This window comes from Pelodiscus sinensis, chromosome 16 (genome assembly GCF_049634645.1).
Source record: "Pelodiscus sinensis isolate JC-2024 chromosome 16, ASM4963464v1, whole genome shotgun sequence".
Taxonomy (NCBI): domain Eukaryota; kingdom Metazoa; phylum Chordata; order Testudines; family Trionychidae; genus Pelodiscus; species Pelodiscus sinensis.
The window spans coordinates 18,077,149-18,099,788 of NC_134726.1; the positions used below are offsets into that span (position 1 = coordinate 18,077,149).

General features: G+C 40.8%; 1 protein-coding gene across 1 annotated transcript in view; it reads left to right on the plus strand.

Moving 5' to 3' along the window:
* Positions 1 to 4,366: 4,366 nt before the first annotated feature.
* The window catches only part of BMERB1 (bMERB domain containing 1), an 88,751-nt gene continuing 70,477 nt past the window's right edge, over positions 4,367 to 22,640 (plus strand). Inside the window, exon 1 of the mRNA XM_006136286.4 lies at positions 4,367 to 4,712. Within this exon, the coding sequence (XP_006136348.1) occupies positions 4,595 to 4,712 (118 nt within the window). The 5' untranslated portion in view covers positions 4,367 to 4,594. The remainder of the gene's footprint in view (positions 4,713 to 22,640) is intronic.

A 22,640-nucleotide genomic window follows, 5' to 3' on the forward strand; every position in this document is an offset into this window, starting at 1 on the left:
GAGAACTGACGTGGTTGAAAATCAAGTGCCAGTAGGAGCAGGAATTATTTCATGTAAACTGTATTGTTCTATGTTTTAGAACAATTTTGTAAAGTTTTTATATTATAGACTCTGTCACATGGTTTGGCCAGAAAATTGCTCAAGAAAAAAAATCCCTGGCCAACCAAACTAAGAAACTTATTGTAGAATTGTGCTAGGCTATGTCTACAGTATGGGGTTTTTCCGGGATGCCTCTGGAACACATCGACTCTTCCGCTTTTTTTTGCAGAAGAGCAGACGTGCTTTTTTGGAAGCCCTGTCTTCCTCCTCCCATGAGGAAGAAGGGCTCTTCCAAAAGAGGAGGCTTTTCCGAAATTTGGCCCAGTGTAGATGGGTCAAATTTTGGAAAAGCCTCTTCTGAAAAAACTATTGGAAAAAGGTATGCAAATTGTGGGGCGCAATTTGCATACCTTTTTTCGATAGATCATTGTATTGTAGACATAGCCCTAGTGTCAACAATTATTAATATCATGGTTTCAAGTGTAGTATAGACAGGCTGTAAAAAGGCTTCATAAGATTAAAAACAAACAAACAAACAAAAAAGAAAATCTGCTGGCCTCCTCCCACAAAAATTAAAACCAGGCACTGATGTGTATAAGATACACGAATACTGTAGAAGCAAGAGATGAAATAATTTTCCATATAATTCACTTAATGTCATTTTACTTCACCAGATCAAATTTGCAGATGTTAATTTTAATGATGAATAAATATAAACCTTTGCAAAAGTTTTATCCTTATTTTTATTGTGTTAGAATTATTGCACTGTCTGAAGGAGAATATTGACCCTACTTCTTGCTTCCATTGTGGCCAGTGAGTAGCCAGATCCGGCCCTTGGAAAAACAATTGATGTAATCAGATTGCCAGGATAATATATACCTGCCTCCCTCTCCCCATTATGCAGTCATAAGGACTATGCCAAAGGCTTTTCCCAGGGAAGGGGAAAGATAAAAGTGCTGTTGTGATTTGTCTCTGCAAAGTTTTTTGGGGGCTATTACAGTTGCATGCAAATTAGAACAGCAATCTGGCTGCTCTAGCTTTCACCAAAGTCCCTAGCCAGCCCAGAATCTGTCGTCTCATGAAGCACTTTCTCCCCTTGTCTTGTGAGATGCTTAGAGCTCAGAACTGAGGCCAATGCATTTGTGATAAACATCTTGGTTAATATTGCCAGCTAATTTTAGATTTGGTTTCGAGGATATACCTACAGCAGCTTAAATATGTTCCAAAATGAAAGTGCTTGATGAAAACAGAATTTTAAAAAGATGTTAAATAGGCCAACCATGAAACAACCATGAAACTTTTCTGCCAAATCTCACTAAATTAACCTGAGCAGCAAGTTGCCTATAGCCATTCCCTCCTGTGAAAAAAAAATCCCAAAGAAATAAACACATCTACACTGTTGTGAGGTCTGACAGTGGTTTCTTTGCTGTATCATGTCTTTATTGAGCTGGGATTGAGACCAGTGGAAAGAACAAGGATTTCAGTACCCACGTAAGCAGAGGATAATATATATTCTGTGGTTCTGTGGGAGGCTGAAGCAAAAAACAAAAACAAAAATCCTATAGATCCCTGTCATACTATGTGAAGCCAAAGATTTATCACACAAACGTTCTTCTACTCTGATTTACATGCCATATTGCCATTGTCTGAGTAAAGAGCAAACATTATATATAGTGCTTGTCTGCTGCAGGTATGTAGTGGAGGGCAAAGGGGGCAATAGATTGTCACACACACAAATTGTCCAATTTCACAAGACTAGTCACAACACCTGATGTCATTACTTGATGAATAAATCATTGTAGGAATAGGCAGGAAACTAACACAGTCAGGTGGTGTGATTTCATGAGAAAAATATAAATTGGATCTGAGTTTTCTTCATCTCAAACTTCTGAATAAATTGAATGAACTGCGATTATCACAATTTCTTTTCCCGTGATCCATTCAGTAAAATAAAACAAACTGCTGTGGGTGTAAGGGTAAATGTCTTTCTAAGGCACATTCAAGGACATCATTACCTGCAGGGAAATTACTTCCACGGCAAATGATACCACATTACAACAGAAAAAATACTAGAGCATAAACAACTTAATTTATTGTGAACTAAGACCTCAATCCTGCAAATGCTTTCATGTGAACTCATTGGATCTGCTCAAATATTCACACGTGAAATCATTTGCAGGTTCAGGCTCTACTATTATGTAGCTATATCAAAGGAAAGTGGCTGAACACACACTATCTGAATATGTTTGACTGAAATTCTCTGTGACCCAGAGTTCATTTGTCAAAGTATATGATTTCTAACTACTGCCACTTCTTTTTTCTTTGAGGTTAGCAAATTCGGATCTTAACATATTTATTTATTTTCCTAGATTCTTCTTCCACCTCCAAAACGAATTGCATTTGTGTTGCAATTATGAAAAGCACCTAAGGGAGGGATTAAACCCAAATGAGGCCCAGATGCACCCAAATGGAAGCCCTCTTCCACCCTAATCTAAATTTGGCCCCTCTCCAAGATAGTCTTATGCCTTCCTCCCACTTATATGTTCTTCATTCCTTCCAGTGACTCAATACAGCCACCCCAGCAGGCAATCACATAGTCAATCAATCAGCTGTGCACTGTGCTGCCACCTGGTACACTGCTTCTGACTCACAGCTCTGTCTGGGCTTCTTCTCATGAAGGGCTGAAATTTGCCAGTACTGAGTTTCTTAGTTACTGAGTGCACTTCCAGAATGTCTGGGACCCAAAATAAGTCCTAGCAAATTTCCACAGAAAGCAGGTTAAAGGGAAGAAGTTGGGTGTCCTGCAAGCCTTCTAAAATATGGTCCAAGTAATTCTAGTTTGCTAGCTGGCTTCATTCTGTGAAAAGCAGAAATGCAACTAGCAGAGATTCTCTCAATGCTACAATTTTGAATTTTGCTCTTTCCAGGCAGCCTCCCACTCCAAAATTAAAAATAGCTCCCACATTACTGACTTCAAAAAACCCAACATCATTTTTTGAAATCCCTTCCACTAGGTTTCTAAATTCTTTGTATGTCTGTAATTGAAAAGAAACAATCAGAATTGCCGGAAATCCTGAAGAAGTTGGTGGTACCCATGAAAACTCATGATACCACCATCTACATGTTATATTAGTCATTAAGGTGCTGCTAGCCTGTTCATTGTTTGTTTGTTTTTTTAATCCATGGATTATCATAAACGGGTCACTTGATCTCGCTTAGCTTTTGTATGTATGTTCAAAAGGAGACAGTGTGGTTCAATGATTAAAGCTCTGGCTTAGCGGCAGCAGATGTAAGTAGTGGTCCCCACTCTGTTATTGACTTGCTAAGTGGAAATGGGAAGTTATAATGTACAGTGAGGGTAATACATCAAGAAAGTGCCATGGGAGCTTTGGATGAAAGGTGCTACATACTGTATTTGTAAAGACAAGTGTTACTAGAAGATTTTACCCACTCACCACCACTATAAAATAAAACTAATAATCGCCATAGTTGGAACTTGGATTCCTGCCTAGTCATTTCCTTCTCTTTTAAATCCCTGGAGGTGTACAGTGTAGCCCCATGTTAATGAGAAATGCAAAACCACATCGTTTGTTCGGGTGCCATCCACTGGCTTTTGCTGAAAGTGAAGCTAGAAAGCGCGGTGTTCTCCCAGCGGTGGTTGAAATGTACATGGGAAGTGGGTTTCGCTGTGAAAGCAAAGCTTACCTCTCCATTGTATTATTGTTGAGCTGTAACATGCACACGTTGTGCTCACCGCTGCGCTAGACATAACAAGACAGCCCCTGCCTTGACTGGTAAACCTCTAGGCAAGGTTTCATAAACGTGGATTCCAGAGTTCTGGAAAGCTGCGTGAGGTCAGAGTCTCCTAGCAGCATTTACCTGGCAACTTACTACTCTAGAAGGAATGAAGAAGGGGAATGCCCCCAGCTTCCCTCAGAAGATCAGGAGTAGAAGTGGGCATGAACAGAAGGTGACGCTTTCTCTCCCCACTCCACCATTGCACGGATGGAGGCGAGGAGTAGAGCTGGAAGGGAAGAGGGAAGCTAGCCGGTGCCTGGTGCGGAGAGCTGCTTGGGGGAGGGGTCAGGCGATAGGACCATAGAGATGGGCTTTGGAGGAAGATTCTTTGTGAGGTGGGAAACATCTTCCTCCATAACCCTCTTGGGGAGGGGAATATTCGGGCAAAGGTCTTCTTCCTGGGCGTCCCTGCCTGTGAAAAGCTATTCCCAGCACACGCCCCCCCCCCCGTGGCAGAATCCCCAGGCAGTGACCCCCTCTCCCCCCATGGCAGGTTTTCCCCCGTTGTTTTCCTCCCCCCCTCCCCTTCTCCCTTGCTCTCATCCCGCGTTTCTGTAGACAGCATCCTCGCACTGAGCATGTGCGCTGCATCCCTTCCCCTCCTCCTCCTCGGGTACCAGCTCGGCGACAAGGTGCAGTGAGCTCAGCAGCGCCTTCCAGTCCAGCCCAGGAAAGGGCTGAGCCGGAGCCCTGACTCCCCGGCTAGGATGGAATAAGCAGGAGAGCCCCACGCACACAGCCTGCCCGGGCAGGAGCCATGCACTCCGGCGTGGAGTTAAAGAGAGCCATCTCTGCCAGCATGGAGGCAGAGAAACCAATGAGACGTTACGGGGCAGTGGAGGAGACCGAGTGGAAAGCTGAGGGGCTGAGGAGAAGTAAGTGCTTTGGATTCTTAACGCAAAAGATGAAAACGCTGAGCTGCTGCTTATTTCCAGCTCCCTGCACCCGCACTTTAAACCAGGGGCGGGAGGAGGGAATAGCCATTTAAAGGGACATTCTGTTGGCTAGCTGTTGTGTTCAGTCAGCCCTGGGTAATGACCTGATTTGATCCCCTCATGCTTAGCTCTAGCAGTGCATGCACACATGCGATTGAACAGTGTGGTCCTGGTAACAGCCTCTGCTTTGTTTGGGGCCGGGCAAGGTTGGTGTGATCATTTTGCCCTTTGAGGCTGATGAGCGCCTCTGCCTTCTGAACTGGGTTGAGCTCAAGACAAAGGTCTTTCCTTCACTGACCCTAAAAATGGACAGGGAACCTGGGGCTGGATTCATTCCAGGGGAGCTCAAGTCACTTTGTTGTTTCATTGAAAAACGGATCTCTTACTTAGCTCAATGATGTGCAGAGATGCTACTGTTTTGGAGGCTGTGGGATGGGGAAGGCTAATTCGGATGTTAGTTGTCCTCTGTCTATAAATGTGATTTAATATGTTGGATTTTACAAATATTGGCAGCATGTTATAGGCTTCATGTTTGACAGGCACAAAAGACATCCACATTATTCATTGCTATGTTCAGCTGGCGGGTATTGAAATACTGTGCTTCGTTCAATTGTATAATAATGGATGTACTGTATCTATTGGCTTAATAAAAGCTCTTTAGTGCAAGAGTGCTCTTCAGTGAAATCAACATTTTTCAGAATGCAACAGCTGACACATCCGCTCCAAAGTGCTGATGACAAGAATAGATATAGAGATAAATGCTGTCAATTCAAGTTATCAAGACTCCTGACTGTTCCAATACTAGTAACCGTTACTCTTTTAGTGGCAGGGCCAGTGCCCACCACAACTTGATAATTCTGTAACCCTAACCATAAATAAGTGATTATGGCTAACATCCTTGAACAGAAAGTCATTACAAGCTGTGCATTCATTGTGGGACAAAATATATGATACAATTTAGCAAAGGTTCTGATTAGGCTCTATGAAAATGCTTTGGGCAATGTCTGCACTAACTTATTTGTTTGGACATGTTGTGGATCATATTTGCTGGTCTCATAAATTTATCATCCACTTTTTGATATTGTGCATTATGACATTTTGATTTGCAGCAACATATACTTTATCCACAGTTTTCTGCTTTGCACAAGTTTCTATGATATTGGAGTGTTCCTCAGAGCTGTGTGCTGGGTTCATACTTTACCTTTGGTTTCAGTTTTCCATGAATGTTATCATAGATCATATGCTGATGACAGTGAAATCTAACTCTCCCACACTCCTGATGTTTCAATTGCAGCATTGCTTTTGTTGCAATGCCTGGCATAGGTTCAGGACTGAATGGCTTAACAATTTCCAAAACTGAACTGAACAAAACTGAAATCATGTTGGTTGGCTCCTGTACATGTAATAGATTCTACTGCTTCTGTTGCATGGAATAAACTTGTACTCTTCTCCTTGTTTCTAAAAATTAGACTCTTGGTATTGTTATAGAGCCAGATCTCGAATGCTGGTGACCATGTAGTACACATAGTAATGATGATTTGTATTTATAGATCTCAGAGAGGTAGCCATGTTAGTCTGTAACTTAAAAAAAACGAGTGGTTCTATAGCACCTTACATACTAACTAAAATATATACAGTATATAGCATCATGAGCTTTCGTGGGCACAACCCACTTCTTCAGATGGGTGGTACCCACAAAAACTCATGATACTGTATATTTATGGAGTAACTTTCATCCAAAGTCCACAAAGACCTATATTAGCACCATTCCAGCATCTCCACACACAGTACATTCAGGCTTAGAGAGGTGACTGGCATGATTTTTAGAACTGTTCATCACTTATGACTCCCACCAAATAGCAATGTAAAATCACAGAGAATGTCATTGGCAGAGTAACTGGCAGGGAAGAAAAGAACCCTGATGTCTTGACTTACATGTGCAGACGATAGCCAGGGGAGCTCCACTGCTTCACACTAGCCTCACTTTACAAAGGACTTTTTAAAAAAATCACTGAGGAACATTATAGAATATATCTCATAGTAAGGTGTTGGTCTCTTCTCCAGTCACCTTGAGTACTATTATGAGGCTTTACTATTTGAATAATTGATCTGTTGGTTCATAGGCTTCAACTTGCTTAAAACACTTTAGAGAGGCTATTTACAGTAGTTGTTCTAAATGATCATTACACATCTTTCCTGCTCTAGTTCCTGTACTGACTTCTAATCAGGCATTTACATTGATTTTAAATCTTATTGTTGACTTTGTGAGATGATTCCAAGTGCTTTGGCACAGAAAATGGTGGCAGAAGTGCTCTCTAGAAGATGTGGGAAGCAAAATGTGGTAGAGGGTCAGAACAGAGTCACTCTTCCCAGTGCCACAATTTAGCCTTTAATGTTGATATAGCACTTTGAACATGTGAAGTATTGATTATTATTATTAACCAAATCAGATGCCCAGTCTAACCATATGTAGTTGCCCTCCTTAGTTTCTTGTTTGTCTCATCTGTTGGCTGCTTTTTGTCGTAATAGAGATCATGAATTCATCAGGGCTGAGACAATTACGGCAATTTTATTGTCTGTCTTTCCAATGCCTATCACAGTAGGGCCCTGTTCCCTAATTAGTGCCTCTAGAGTAAGACATACCTGCACTACAAATAAATAATAATAATAAGATGACATACCTTTATTTTAATATCATTTGATTGGGTAAGGAATGGGGTGGAAAATAATGGAAGCTAATGTAATGGAAGTAATATAATGGAACCCAGATAGTTTCTACTTAACTGTTAAAGGAGAAGGAACTCTTTGCTAATATACATCTAGATTTGCAAAATTAGAAAGATTTACTTATTTATTGGTTGTGTCAGAGATTAGTTATTGTTAGGGCAATGAAGTGTAACACTATATGAAATCCTATTCTACAACTGTCACTTTTAGCCAGATCCTTACTGGTGCTGTGCTGGTTTACACTGTTTGAGGATCTGTCCCCTAAAGTGTGGCAATCTGAAATAATTTTACATATAAGTCTCAAGCGGTTTTGTTGTAGGACATGTTTTTTTAAAAAGTTCACGAGGCACTGAGCTTGCTTTCTCATATGTGGGTGAAAATTTCTGGAGAGAACAACAGGAATGCAGTCATTCCTATCCATGCATGGAGCAGCTAGGGCATTTCTTGTGCTCAACAAGAATATAAATGCAATGTAAAATGCATTCAAACTTGTTAATGGAGAGAAGTAATAATTATAATGTGGCAACAACTTTCTCTGTAAGTCTTCTTTGTAATATACTTTTGGAAAGGCTTCACTGAACTAGAGACACATAAATGTATCTCTGGGTCATCATTAGCATACACACAACTTCATTTGGAATCAACTGTATTGGCTTCAGTAGGGCTATAGAATTTCCTGGGCAAATACTAAGATGCTAATCTAATAAAATAATCACACAGAAATGAATGAGTCACACAGCATTCTATTAAGTCTCATACTTTCCAGGTACATTTTTGTTTATTATTGTTATGAAGTTTAGAACCAAATGCCGGGCTAAAGGTAATACCCCAATTTTGTCCAGCACAAACAGGAGCACATGCCAAGAGACCACAAAGGGAGAACTTTGCTGGAATTTAACATGAGAACAAACAACAAATATTCTGCTTTTTGCACGCTTAGGAATTTGTGCCTTAGCCTTATTTTTATGGTGACAATGTCAGATGTAAGCTGCAGTAGATAGTTCAGTAAATCCATCTTTTTGCTTAACTTTGAATAAGATTGGTAGGGTAGAAAACGTGGTCAGATCCTCACTCAAGAAAACTGGAAATTCCCATATCATGTGGGGATCATCCAGTAGCATAAAGCCAGCTCTCTGCCACACTCCATTCTTCCTCTGTTTTCCCAGGATAGGGGGGATATCAGAGGTGTGCCACTGGCAGGAAGCAGTCAGCCTGGAATGAACACCAATAATCTTGAGCCATCAGAACAATGCTTGCGGGTCCATGCTAGCTGGCATAAGTTAAAACAGTTCTGTGGTTGCTCTAGTTTGCACTATGGATATGAATCGTTAACCAATTCACTGGTAAGCATCACCCTTGCCCAGTGATGTTTACCAGTAACAGCTAACCACAGCCTGGCTGGAGAAGCTCAAGATGCAGTGAGCCCGACTGGGTTGGAGGGTGGCAGGCACTCCAGTCCTGGACTGGCCCACTGCATTATGGGTGAGGGGGGCGTTCCAGCCTGCCCGGAGCAGCCCCCGCACACGGCGGGCCCAACCTGGCTGGAGCAGTCCACTTTTCATTGATTTCTTTGGATATTGAATTGGGTCCACAGAGAATTAAGCCTTGTCAACAGGATAAAGATGTACTAGTTTTCCCCATGTAAGTTTTAAAACCTATTTAGGTAAACTAATGCAAATCTGTGTGCACATACTCTTATTTCAGAGTGGCTTCTTTCAATTTTAAATGATTTCTAGTTGATTTAAACTGAGATTAAATAAACTTGGTTTAAACTGAAATAAGATTTACCACACAGAGGTTTATACTAGTTTGAGTAGGTAGATTTAAAATTATACTTTTAATGAAACTGATACAACTTTCTCATGTATGCAAGGCCTTAGATGTATATTTGCCACTGATAATTTACCTCAAGCAAATGCATCATATAGTTCAAGTTCTGGAGAACCATAGAAGAGTTTTGCTACTAAATGCAGCAACAAAGAGACAACCTTGCACCGTGTATCTCAGAAGTATAGGGCTGGAAAGAACCTTGAGGGGTCATCCAATTAATCTCCCTGCACTGAGAAAGGAATATTATAATTTATATACATATGCAAAGTAAATCTAAAATACCCCCCTAACAAATCAGAATGGTAGCATTTTATGTTCACTTTGCACAGGAGTAAATGATGACATAAAGGTTCAAAGCAGTGAAGAATCAGGACCCTAAAAAGTGGAGAAGAAGGTAAAATGTAAGAAGAATAGAAAATCAGAGCTTTATACAAGAAAAGAGATTGGTGGTAAAATAACATTTAATGCCACAGCATGAAAGAAGTTAAAAACTAGTTTTAAGTTCTAGATGTTGAACAGACCCCTTATCCTCTCAACCAAATGGATTTAATGTTGCAAAAGATTCTTGCTTCACTAATTAGGCAATATAAAGAAGGCAGAACACTGGCCAGCAAACATGGGTTCTGCTCCTCACTTACCTGCAAATCATTTAATTTTCTTGTGACTTTCTATAAAATGGGAATAATGATGCTTTGTAAAGCACTTGGAAATATATGGGTGAAAAACTCGGTATTGAGCACTCAGTATTACTAACTGTATCTATTGCAAGCAATATCATAGATAAAATAGTTTTTACTTACTCAATGCCAGTCCACTGGGAAAAGTGGGAAAGGATGTAACCCAACGACATGGCAATTAAATATCTCTTTACAGAAGTAGCAAATCTGCTGGTTTTATGAAGGTCTGAAGACAAGCTTTAAATAGTCTGAGAAAGTAATTAAGATTCTTAGCATGTTTCTATTTTTAAAGACCTTTACATTAATTTTTAAAGAAACACAGAGAGACCAAGAAAGCAAATTTGCGGTGATAAAACAGCAATAAATAATCCCACTGCAGTAGACCATATCAGATCAAGTAAAGACTTGTAAACTCTTTTGGCAGCTATTTTCTAACAGGCAGTAAGACAGACATCAAAGGATTAATCCAATTCGAGATTATTAATGTCTCTTATTATTATAATTATTACTATTCATATATTCATATTGTATTACTTCTCTGATGAAAGTCAGCTTTTCTCTCAATGCAGCAAAGACAATGCTTCCACTGAGGAATTTTCTCTTTTCTAAAGTATGGAACCTATTCCAGCTGAAGTCAACAGCAAAACTCTCATTGACATCAATCGGGGTCCTAAAATTCTGTGTGGGTATCCCTGGCAGGAGAAGGAAATGCCTTCCCAACTGCCTCACCTGGCCCTGCCCATGCTCCACCTGTGTCCCCCAAACTTCCTTTCTCAGCCTGCTCTTGCAGTGCCACTGAGACTGGGAGCTGTGCTGCCCATCCTCCCAGCACTGGGGCTGGTGGCTGGTCTCTGGGAGTGGAGGGAGCTTGCTTGTTAGGGGTCCAGCTGGCAGGCAAGGCCCAGGATAGCTGGGGAAATGCTGCTCGCTAGGCTAGGACCGTGCTATTCCAGGCTGGGGGTGCTACCCAGGGCTGGGAGTAAGGGCTAGCATCCATATGGGGGAAGAGGGACTAGGCAGGGGCCAGTAGTAGCCACTTGTGGCACAGAAGGAGCAGAGCTGAGGGGTTTGCCCTCTACCACCAATGGTTGTATGAATGTTTCTATAAATGATTCATGGCTTTGACCAGTATCAGAATCAAGTAACTGTGCTTGCATTTCTGGCACAATTGCAGATACTTTTATTTATCTGAATTCTCTTCTAGTATTTATTAGGCCCTGATCCTTCCTCTCTTGCAAAATATTCCATATGTACAGTAAATAACACTTAACATTCCCACAAGGTAAAAAGCCTGTGATGCAAGTAGCTCTCCGTTTTCCTACTTCAAAGAGGGGACAGCAGCATGACAGTTACATATGCCAGAGTGCTTGAAAATTCATATAACAGCTGGTTTCCAAGCCAGCAGATTGTGTGTTTTCCACACAGGAACCACCATCTCCCCAACAGCATGACTCTTTCCCCTACAGCTGTGGACTCTGAGCCCTGGTCTACATTTGGGAGTTATTTTGAAATACCCCCCCCTTATTTTGAAATATTAAGTGCATTGTCCACACTAGGATGCCCGTTATTTCAAAATAACAGGCTGGTTATTTCAAAATCTGTACTCCTGTTTTCCTTGGGGAATAACACTTATTTCAACATAGTTATTTCAAAATAGCATTAGTGTGGATGCTCCACTACTGCTATTTCAAAATAACTACTCCCTAGAGTAATTCAGATCAATTACTCCCCAATGCTTACCAGGTCTCTAAGTCGAGATAGAGCATCCACAATAATGGAACCTGCCTCGGACTTATTTTGAGGCTCCCCCATAGTGAGGACACACTATTTTGATTTTGTTATTTTGGGAGTGATTATTTCAAATTTAGTTATTTTGAAATAATTTCCTAATGTAGATATGCCTTAAGGAGCTACAGGGATGGTGGTAGAAGGCAGAGAAATAATGCTTTTTCTAATGCCAGCAAACACATTTTTGCTCAGAAATCTGCAATTAGTAGAAGCAGGCCTGCTACTTTGCACAACTGCTCTCTTGCTTTGGTTCCTCTTGGTCCTTAGAACTTTATGTATAAATCTACAGAATCCTGATAGTACAGATTGGCATAGAGAGGCTGTTTTGGATTCTTGTGATGGGAGTGGAAATAGACTATAAAGCAACTGGTTTCCTCTCACATTCTCTCGATCCTGATGCAATATGGCTGGACTGCCTCCAACATAGCAGTCCCTTTTCTAGCTGAGTCCCATGGTTGCAATTTACTGTGTAACCTGCCTCCACATTCTATGCACAACCGGAAACCTTAACTTATTATTCTATCAACTCAATTTTATACCACAAAAAGGGGCTAGTGAGAAAAACTGCAACCCTCCTCCAACCCCCACCCCCCAAAAGGAATGATCTGAAAAAAAAGCGGGAGAATCTGAGAGCAAAGCTAAGATGTTATGCAGGGTATTGTCCAGAAAAAACAATGTAAGCTAATGCAGCAAATAAATGGCAAATTATTACCGCGCTGAGTACATTTTTTAGCAAAGAAATGTATGTGTTAAATTGCTCAGGGGTCAAAGAGTTATTGAATTCCAAAGACTTTATGCATAACAGTGAATAGTTAGGTAAATTAAACTTAAATAACAAGGAGTCCTGTGGCACCTTAGAGACCAACGGATTTATTAGGATATAAGCTTTAATTGTTTTTGCAGATGCAAACTAACGATAACTCAGTGTTAATATTTAGGTGAATGTACCACCAATATTTATTTGAAATGTTATTTATGGGCCTCAAGTATCATATTTGGAACAGTTCCTCATTAACTTTCATATAGCCATTAAATATAATTTATATAAATTATGTGGTAGTCCTGTCAAGTAGGGCACTTTGAAATAAATTCCTGCCAATAGCTTGTGGCATTATGCACCTCTATTATGTAATTTTGGTGTTGTGTTTGGCTGTTGACTCCTGTGTTTTACAGTGTGCATCTCATGGGAGCTATTGTTTATCTGAGTGTGTGCGCCAATAGAGAGGCAATTATTAAAAATAGCCCACCTTGCAATGCACTGAGCCTCTCTGATCATTCCTGAGGTACTGTGCAAACTGAAACTAAGCACCTAGCAATATTCAGCCCAAAGGTGCTAGAATCTGCATCAGGAGAAGCCCCTTTTGGTAGAAAATGTGCAGTGCAACATAGTTGATTATTTCCCTTTGGGGCTATTAAATAAAGTCATTTCATTTCCCTGAGAAGCATTCTGCTGTGTAACTAGATTACGGCTATAGTATAAATTCACTCGTAATTCAAAGATGAAAAATGCATGCTTGGGGGGGAAAGTGTATGAAAAAACAGAGTGAACGTCACTAAATAAATTATGCAAAAGCGACGAGGAGTCCTGTGGCACCTTATAGACTAACTGAAGTGTAGGAGCATAGGCTTTCGTGGGCAAAAACCCACTTCGTCACATGCATCTGACGAAGTGGGTCTTTGCCCATGAAAGCTTATGCTCCTACACTTCAGTTAGTCTATAAGGTGCCACAGGACTCCTCGTCGCTTTTGCAGATTCAGACTAACACGGCTACCCCTCTGATACTTAAATAAATTATGTTAGTTGCCTTACAGAATCAGCAATGAAACTTTAATTAACCACATTTTGTCAGTTCATAAAGGATAAAATGTTTGAGAAAATCATCTCAAGAAAATTCTTCATTAAATGAAAGAATAATCTTCTATGAAACAGGTGGCTCTTTGAGCAGTTCTATGATTATATGTGCTCCCAAAAATACAAAATGTAGTGTGTTATATGACTAGCAGGAGCAGTGTTTTAACTATATTTTTACTAGCTTGAAGAAACCCTTTTATTGATTGGTGATATATGGGATTTTGTACAAACATGTTTGTTTTTTATACTGACAACATGGTAAATTATCTCATCTCCAAGTGATTTCATGGAAATGTGACAGCAGCCTTTGTTCACCTCTTAGCAAAAACAATTCAAAAAAGGAAGAATCAACAGCGAATTCCACCTTTTCTTTATTTTCATGGTGTAAGGCCAAGCTCATTCCTGGAGTAATGCCACCCAAGCCAGCTGGCTTTCTTTAGGGTGAACTGGCCCTGTGGTGAACTGGTACATAACATCCATTCCCTTATTTTTACAAACACACAACCCAGTCCTGGTTCCACCTGAAGTCAGTGGGAGTTTCACCATCAACATCAGTGAGAGCAAAATTGGGTTTTGTGCTTGTAGCTGTGTAAGTCCAGATCACCCTGATTTCCTGCAGGAATACCTGGGGTGGGCATTTGAGAGAGGTGTGCAGTGTGTGAGGATCTCCTTGCAGAGATTTTCTGGGATTATTCCATTAGCATGATGGAGATTATCTCCAGTCCTTCTCTTCCAGCTAGAGAGAGTGGTCCTGTCCCTGGCCCCCAGGAGTCCAGATGATCAATGGGGATTTATCTCCTTGGAGTCCTTGTGCATCTACATTTCCTCTAGGGATCAGTGTCTCAATCATTTAGCTTCTGGGCAGCATGGCACCATTGGGCAATGGAACTGGAGCATCCTGGGCCAGTGACTTCCCCTAAAGCCAATGTGTTTCCCAGTTTCAGAGAGAGCAGAACAAAGTTAATGCTACCCAAAATTAATTCATTCCCATGGCCACACCCTTGGTTTCCTGTGTTACCCCCACTATGTCACCTCTCCCGCTAAAGGTACTTAACTTTACAGAGGACTTTCTACCAGAGTCCGGGCTGAGGAGACATGAACAATGCTGTTACAGTGAATCAATGCAGAGGTTAACTTCCACACTGCTAAATATGGAGCACATAAGCATGAAACTACCTTGGAGCATGGCATATATAAGCATAGGGTTGTGTCAGCCACTGTAATTCAGGTAGATCTGTTCCTGTTGTGATGAATCATAGAATCATAGAACCATAGAGCTGGAAGAGACCTCAGAAGGTCATCAAGTCCAGCCCCCTGCTCTAGGCAGGACCAATCCCAACTAAATCAACCTGGCCAGGGCTTTGTCAAGCCGAGACTTAAACACCTCTAGGGATAGAGACTCCACTACTTCCTAGGTAACCCATTCCAGTGCTTCACCACCCTCCTAGTGAAATAGTTTTTCTAATATCCAGCCTTTCCCACCACAACTTGAGACCATTGCTCCTTGTTCTGCCATCTGTCACTACTGAGAACAGTCTTTCTCCATCCTCTTTGGAACCTCCCTTCAGGACGTTGAAGGCTGCTATCAAATCCCCCCTCACTCTTCGATTCTGCAGACTAAACAGACCCAACTCCCTCAGCCTCTCCTCATAAGTCATATGCTCCAGCCCCCAATCATTTTGGTTGCCCTTCGCTGGACCCTCTCCAATGCGTCCAAATCCTTTTTGTAGTAGGGGGCCCAAACTGGACACAATACTCCAGATGTGGCCTCACCAGAGCCGAATAAAGGGGAATAATGACATCTCTGGATCTGCTGGCAATGCTCCTCTTAATGCAACCTAATATGCCATTAGCCTTCTTGGCTACAAGAGCACACTGTTGACTCATATCCAGCTTCTCATCCACTGTAACCCCAGGTCCTTTTCTGCAGAACTACTACTTAGCTGGTTGGTCCCCATCCTGTAACAATGCTTGGGATTCTTCCGTCCCAAGTGCAGGACTCTGCACTTGTCCTTGTTGAACCTCATCAGATTTCTTGTGGCCCAATCCTCCAATTTGTCTAAGTCACTCTGGACCCTATCTCTGCCCTCAAGCATATCTACCTCTCCTCCTAGCTTAGTGTCATCTGCAAACTTAGTGCAATCCATCCCTTCATCCAGGTCATTAATAAAGATATTGACCAAAACCAGTCCTAGAACCGAATCTTGGGGCACTCCGCTAGAAACCGACCGCCATCCTGACATCGAGCCGTTGATCACTACCTGCTGGGCTTGGCCTTCTAGCCATCTTTCTGTCCATCTTACTGTCCATTTATCCAATCTACATTCCCTTAACTTGCTGGCAAGAGTATTGTGGGAGACCGTATCAAAAGCCTTGCTTAAGTCAAGGTGTATAACATCCACTGACTTTCCCATGTCCACAGAGCCAGTTACCTCATCATAGAAGCTAATCAGATTGGTCAGGCACAACTTTCCCTTTGTGAATCTACGCTGACTATTCCTAATCACTTTCCTCTCTTCCAAGCACCTCAAAATGGATTCTTTAAGGATCCCTTCCATGATTTTTCCAGGAACCGAGGTAAAACTGACCGGCTTATAGTTCCCTGGATCGTCCTTCTTCTCTTTTTTGAAGATGGGCACTACATTTGCCTTTTTCCAATCATCCAGGATTTCTCCCGACCTCCACGACTTTTCAAAGATAATGGCCAAAGGCTCCTCAATGACATTTGCCAACTCTCTCAGTACCCTCGGATGCATTAAATCCGGACCCATGGATTTCTGTACGTTTAGCTTTTCTAAATAGTTTATAACCTATTCTTTTCCCACCAAGGGCTGTCCATCTTCATCCCATCTTGCGTCACTTAGTGCATTAGTCCAGGAGCCCACCTTGTCCGTGAATACAGAAGCAAAGAAAGCATTGAGTACTTCAGCTTTCCTCACATCATCTATCACTAGGTTACCTCCTTCATCCAGTAGGGGCCGCACACCCTCTCTGATCACCTTCTTCTTGTTAACATGCCTGTAGAAACCTTTCTTGTTATCCTTCACATCCTTAGCCAGTCGCAATTCCATTTGCGCTTTTGCCTTCCTGATAACCCCCCGGCATTCTCGAGCTATACATTTATAGCTCTCCCTGGTCATTTGTCCAAGTTTCCACTTTTTGTAAGCTTCCTTTTTGTGCTTAAGTTCACCAAGGATTGCCCCTGTAAGCCAATCTGGTCTCCTACCATGTTTGCCTCTCTTGCTAGGCATCGGGATGGTTTCTTTAAAATACTGCCAGCTGTCCTGGACTCCTTTCCCCTTCATGTTAGCATCCCAGGGGATTCTGCCCATCAGATCTCTGAGGGAGTCAAAATCTGCTTTTTTGAAGTCCAAGGTGTGTATTTTACTACTCTATTTTCGTGCTTTGGTCAGGTTCCTGAAATCTACCATCTCATGATCGCTGCTTCCCAGGTTGTCACCCACCTCTACTTCCCCTATTAGTTCCTCCCTGTTTGTGAGCAGGTTGGATCCTTCAGCACTTGTACCAAGAAGTTATCCCCAGCATTCTCCAAAAACTTCCTGAATTGCCTGTTTACTGCCGTATTGGTTTCCCAACAGATGTCAGGTTCCCTATGAGAACCAGGGCCTGTGATCTGGAAGCTTCTCTCAGTTGCCTCATCTACCTCATCCACCTGATTCGGTGGCCTTTAGCAGACACCAACCACAACATCACTGCTGTTGTTTGCTCCTTTAAACTTAACCCATAGACTTTCAACAGGTTTTTCTCCCTCTTTATACTGGAGTTCAGAGCAATCATAGTGCTCTCTTACATATAGTGCAACTCCTCCTCCTTTTCTCCCCTGCTGGTTCTACCTGAACAGTTTATACCCTTACATGACAGCGCTCCAGTCATGCAAGTCATCCCACCAAGTCTCTGTTATCCCAATTAAATCATATTTCTTGGACTGGGCCAGGGCCTCCAGTTCTTCCTGTTTGTTGCCCAGGCTTCTTGCATTAGTATACAAACACCTCAGTTGATGCCCTATCTTGTACATTCGAATCAGGGGTCCTCCTTTGTTGCTTGTTCCTCTTTGCATTTCTTCCTGGTATCCGACTCTCCCACTCCCCTCAGGGTATGAAACTTAGGTATAGTGAGGTTAGAAAAATCCCTCTACAGATAAGGTCCCTAATGGTAATTACATGAACTAATTAGGGTAGCTCAGGAGTAATTCAGGGAAATTTGGTCTGATGTATCAATATAGGCAGACTACCTGAGCTTGTGATGTGAATCCTAGGTGAAAGCAAAGAGCTTGTATGAGAATTGCCTTATCTTGGCTGCTCACCTTTAAGAATGTCCTTCCAGTTTATTTCTGTTTGTTACACTGATTTAATAACTTCTTTCTGTGTGATACACAAGAAACTCATTTGTGTTTACTTCTCATGCATAATATTTGCTTGGATTTAAACCTTGCCGTGGTAGCGTTTCTCATGGTAAAGGCAGTCCAAGTAAAAGGGAAAAGTGTAATAGCATATCTTATTTCATCTTCCTTGAATTCCACGGTCAGATTCTGCTGGCAGTCAGAGTAGGGTAAAAGGCTTCACAGAGTCTTGCTTAACCCAGTGTAACTGGAAGAAGCTGCCACCATACATATGAGTCATAGAAAGATACAGGTGTTTGAGTCAAACAAATAATTGACTCCTTTCTGCATCATTTAGAAATGAAGTAGAAATCAAACATTGTTTCTTCAAATCAGATATTGCTTTAGCACCATGTTGTTCTGCTTTACAACACAATTACAAAGAGATGGCTATGCACTGCCCTGCACAGGAACAGAACTCACAAGGTGAAGGATACTCCAAGTTTCTCTTTGCAGAGTGTCCATCTCATTATACCACCATTGGTTCTTGTCCTTTATAGTAGATAGTGTAAATTTCACCAATAAATATAATTGTATGTCTACTGTAATAAGGACAGTCAGAACTCTCATTAGTTCCTAGATACTATGATAATTAGTGTCCTATAAGTATTATATGAAAGGCAGACAAAGTGGATAATGTCAAAGGAAATTCAGTGTGCAGAACAAGGACAGTGTTAACACCTAATTAATGAGCTAAATGTATGCTGCTGATTCACATACAGAGATTGACAAACCTGAGACACAATCAGTTTTCATCATAACTCCTCCTACAAAGAGAATTATTAGTACAACCAAATAAAATCTTCTAATCTAGATGTGAATAAAATACAATAGAACATTAACAATAGCAGAGGAAGAAAGTAAAAATATACATATAGTATTAGCTTCTGCTTTATTCTTTAGAAACATGAATTGGATAAGATATATTTAATTCAGAAGAAAGGTCAATAAAAATGGATGTTCCTCATGTACCTAGAAGTAAAGACATCTATCATGGTGAGAAAATTAAAAGATGAATAAGCTACAATGACTCCTCTACAAATAAATGCTGCTTTGGAAATGTATCTTTTCTGTGCTTACAAGTAGAAATATTATTAAAAAGATAAATCACACTTTTGTAAGATTACCTGTAAATCTACAATTATAACTAGTAACATGTAAGATTACTGACCTGAAAGAGATTATAGTGAACATTTTTGTTTGTTCATTTTGTTTACTTTGTGATTTGATAACACTTGGTGACACACAGTGAATAATTTTCTTCTGTTGCCCGTGAGTGGTTTTCACACAGCAACAGAGAAGAGATAAACACTTTAGGAAATAGGAAAATGCAATTGTAAAACTTCAGAATGCTGCAGTGGATCTAAGGGGCAGCTTTAGTATAATTTTTTTTTATAATTGACAGAATTCAGGTTTCAGACATCCTAGTCATTCATTCACTGACAGATCCTCTCCCGCCTCTCTCTCAGCACTGCAAAATATTTCATTTGTATAGGGACTTGCAAGGATTTCCACCCATACAATCCCAGAAGGCAAGAGTCCTGAATATTGACAGTCAGAAGAATGTATTAGATATTACCTTCCTTTCCGATTTATTATGGAGTAACTCTCCAGATGGTTTAAGTTTTAATTTGGTGTCTATATGTGGCCATGGCTACAGAGAATATATGTTAAGAAAAATTCAGTTCCAGATAAATTACTTGAAAAATGATTCTCAAGGAAATAAACAGTTTGACTAAAAACATGTCATAGGGTACATCTACACAGTACCGCATGCCTTGAAATAAGCTATGTGATTTGAGTTACACAAATTGTGTAGCTTATTTCAAAATAACTTATTTCAAAATGTGGCGCTTTCTACACAGCACTAATTTAAAATAAATCACTATTCCAGCATCTTCCTTAATCCTTGTGCAATAAGGTTTATAGGAAGCCGGAATAACAAACCTGTTATTTTGAATGTATTTCGAAATAATAGGCATGCTGTTAAGACGCACAGAACACTATTTTGGGATAATGGACATTATCCCGAAATAGCGCTGCTATGTAGAAGTACGCTTATAGGGCTAACTACACCTCTGGTCCTTTTCTGATTTCTCTAATAACATCCCTTAGATCTTAGACTTTATACCTTTACCTATCATAGGCTAGAATTCCATAAGGGTACGTCTACACTGCAAGTTTATTTCGGAAAAAGCTATTCCAGATGATATCTTCCAGAATTGCTTATTTAGAAATAGAGTGTCCACACTACAGGGAAGCCTCAAAATTAATACAAGGCAGGCTCCCCTAATGTGGACACACTATCTTGATTTAGAGTCCCAGGAGGCACTGGGGAGGAATAACTTAGAATGGCACTGGTGAGGAGCTGTTTCAACATAGCAGCAGTGGAGCATCCACACACACCCTCTTCCGAAAGAGCTTTTTTGGAAGAGGTGTTATTCCTCATGGAATGAGGTTTACCAGCGTTGGAAAAAGCCCTCCGTTATTTTGATTTTCTTTCAAAATAATGCAATTGCAGTGTGGATGTTAGAATTGTTTTTCTGGAATAATGGTGCAGTGTAGACACGTTCTAATTCTCCCATTCTTCAATATAGCTCTGGACTACAATACCCTGCATATCATTGGTCTTACCCAGAAGGTCCAACCAGACATCTTTGGTTCTTCATTCAGAGTCTTGGACCAGAGGTATATTTAGTGATGCAATATCCCTTCTTAAATCAAAGTATTGTGTATTTTTAACAGTAGGAATAAAATACTTAGATAAATGGATTTTAAAATAAAAATAAAAATAAAAATTTAAAATAAAAAAATAAAATAAAAACAGTCTACACATATCTCACCTAAACTCTTACCATCCCCTGATCTTCAGACACCATAGTGAGTAGCTTCCCAGTTTTTTGAAAAAATTCCATCCCCCTTCAGCAACCTGTTTTGGGCCACGATCCCTTTCCTCTTTTTGTTCCTGAATCTCATTGTGAACCTTAAAAAAAACCTGCCACAATTCTTCTAATATCTATTTCCAGGCCTTCTGCTATCCTGGCACTGTGTCAGGAGTAATAATCCATAGATAGCTTGCTTACCTGCTAGCTTAGCCCTCAAGCAATCTAGCAAGTGCAGCTGGCCCTGCTTGTGCTACTTGACTGGTCAAATTGTTCAACTGTCTGAGGGCATCAGCAGTCCTGCTTTGAATACCAGCAGTTGGGGCAGAGGCAGGGGATTTGCCGTTGGGGGATTTGCAGTTGGGGCAGAGGGTTGTGATAGTGCCAATATCTACTTGTTTTCTGTCTTGTTCTAGCCCTCTTCCTGCCTTGGCCCACTCCATGTATCCTGGTTTTGACCCTTGAATTTGGCATGTGGCTTCTGGCTTCAGCTCTGACCATTGGTGCCAGTTCCTGAAGTCTGCCTTTGACTTTGGCCTCTGACTCTGGCTCTGAGTCAACCAGTGGGCAGGACCATCCACAGCCTAGTCTCCGACATAATGTCTCTCAATAAATCCTTAGGGGTTTGTAGAAATGTGGCTTATCCTGCCTTATTCCTTTTCTTTCCCACTTGATTTTTCTTATAGCCCTCTATTAATCTAAAGCAATACATTCATACAGTAAATATCCCAATAACTTGGTCAATCCACTGTATTCATAAATTATTACAGAGTTGCTTCAAATCCATCATAGACAGTAACCCAGATATATTGGCATAGAACAATCAGCTGATTAGATCCAAAGTGACGAGCACTAAAAAACCTTTCATATTCTGAATACGATGTTGTAAACAGTTGGACTCTTCAATTTTTATGTAATAAAAATCTGTATTGTAGAGTAAATGTTTATGTAAGTACAAGAAAGAAGACCCCTCTAGATCATGGGTGCAAATTCATCTTGATCAGTAAAACTTCTGTCAGATGAAAATATATTGAGCTGGGAAAAGGACAAGATAAATGAAAAACTGCAAAAGAATGTACAGGCCCATCCATGCCATCCAGGCAATACTAGAGCCATTATAATAATTGTAAAACCAGTGACACTAGTAAATGGACTGCTGGAAATATACTTACAGCCACAACTATACCAGTGATCTGGCACTATTTTACAGGCATAAGGCCATTTTCTGCATTTGATATGTAATTCCCACTGACAGATGTAAGTTTGACCTACACATTGCAGAGAAGGTTTTGGGTCCCAGGCTTTTAAAATAGAGATTTACCAAGACCAAGACTGGGATGTCAGCTGAGAAAGCTGCTTGCCTTACAATAGTTCCCTCAGGACAAAACTGACTTAACAAATTATATTTCTTTAGAGAAGTGGGTGTCCAATGTCTCATTAACCTCATTCTAAGAACGGTGTTATCATATAACTATATTAGAAAATATTTACCTGAGCAACATTTTGAAATGGGACACATTCCTATGGTAGCTGCAATGGTGAGGAAATCTTTCCTGAGAGCTATATTATGACATAGATGACATAATAGAGTAAGAAACCCTGTCATATCCCATTACAGGTTATTGGAACCATGGGTCTAGCTCTAGGTGCATAAGAGAAAGCAGGGCTACTTACCTGCAGACTCCTTCCCTAGAGTGAGTAGATGGGGAGTAG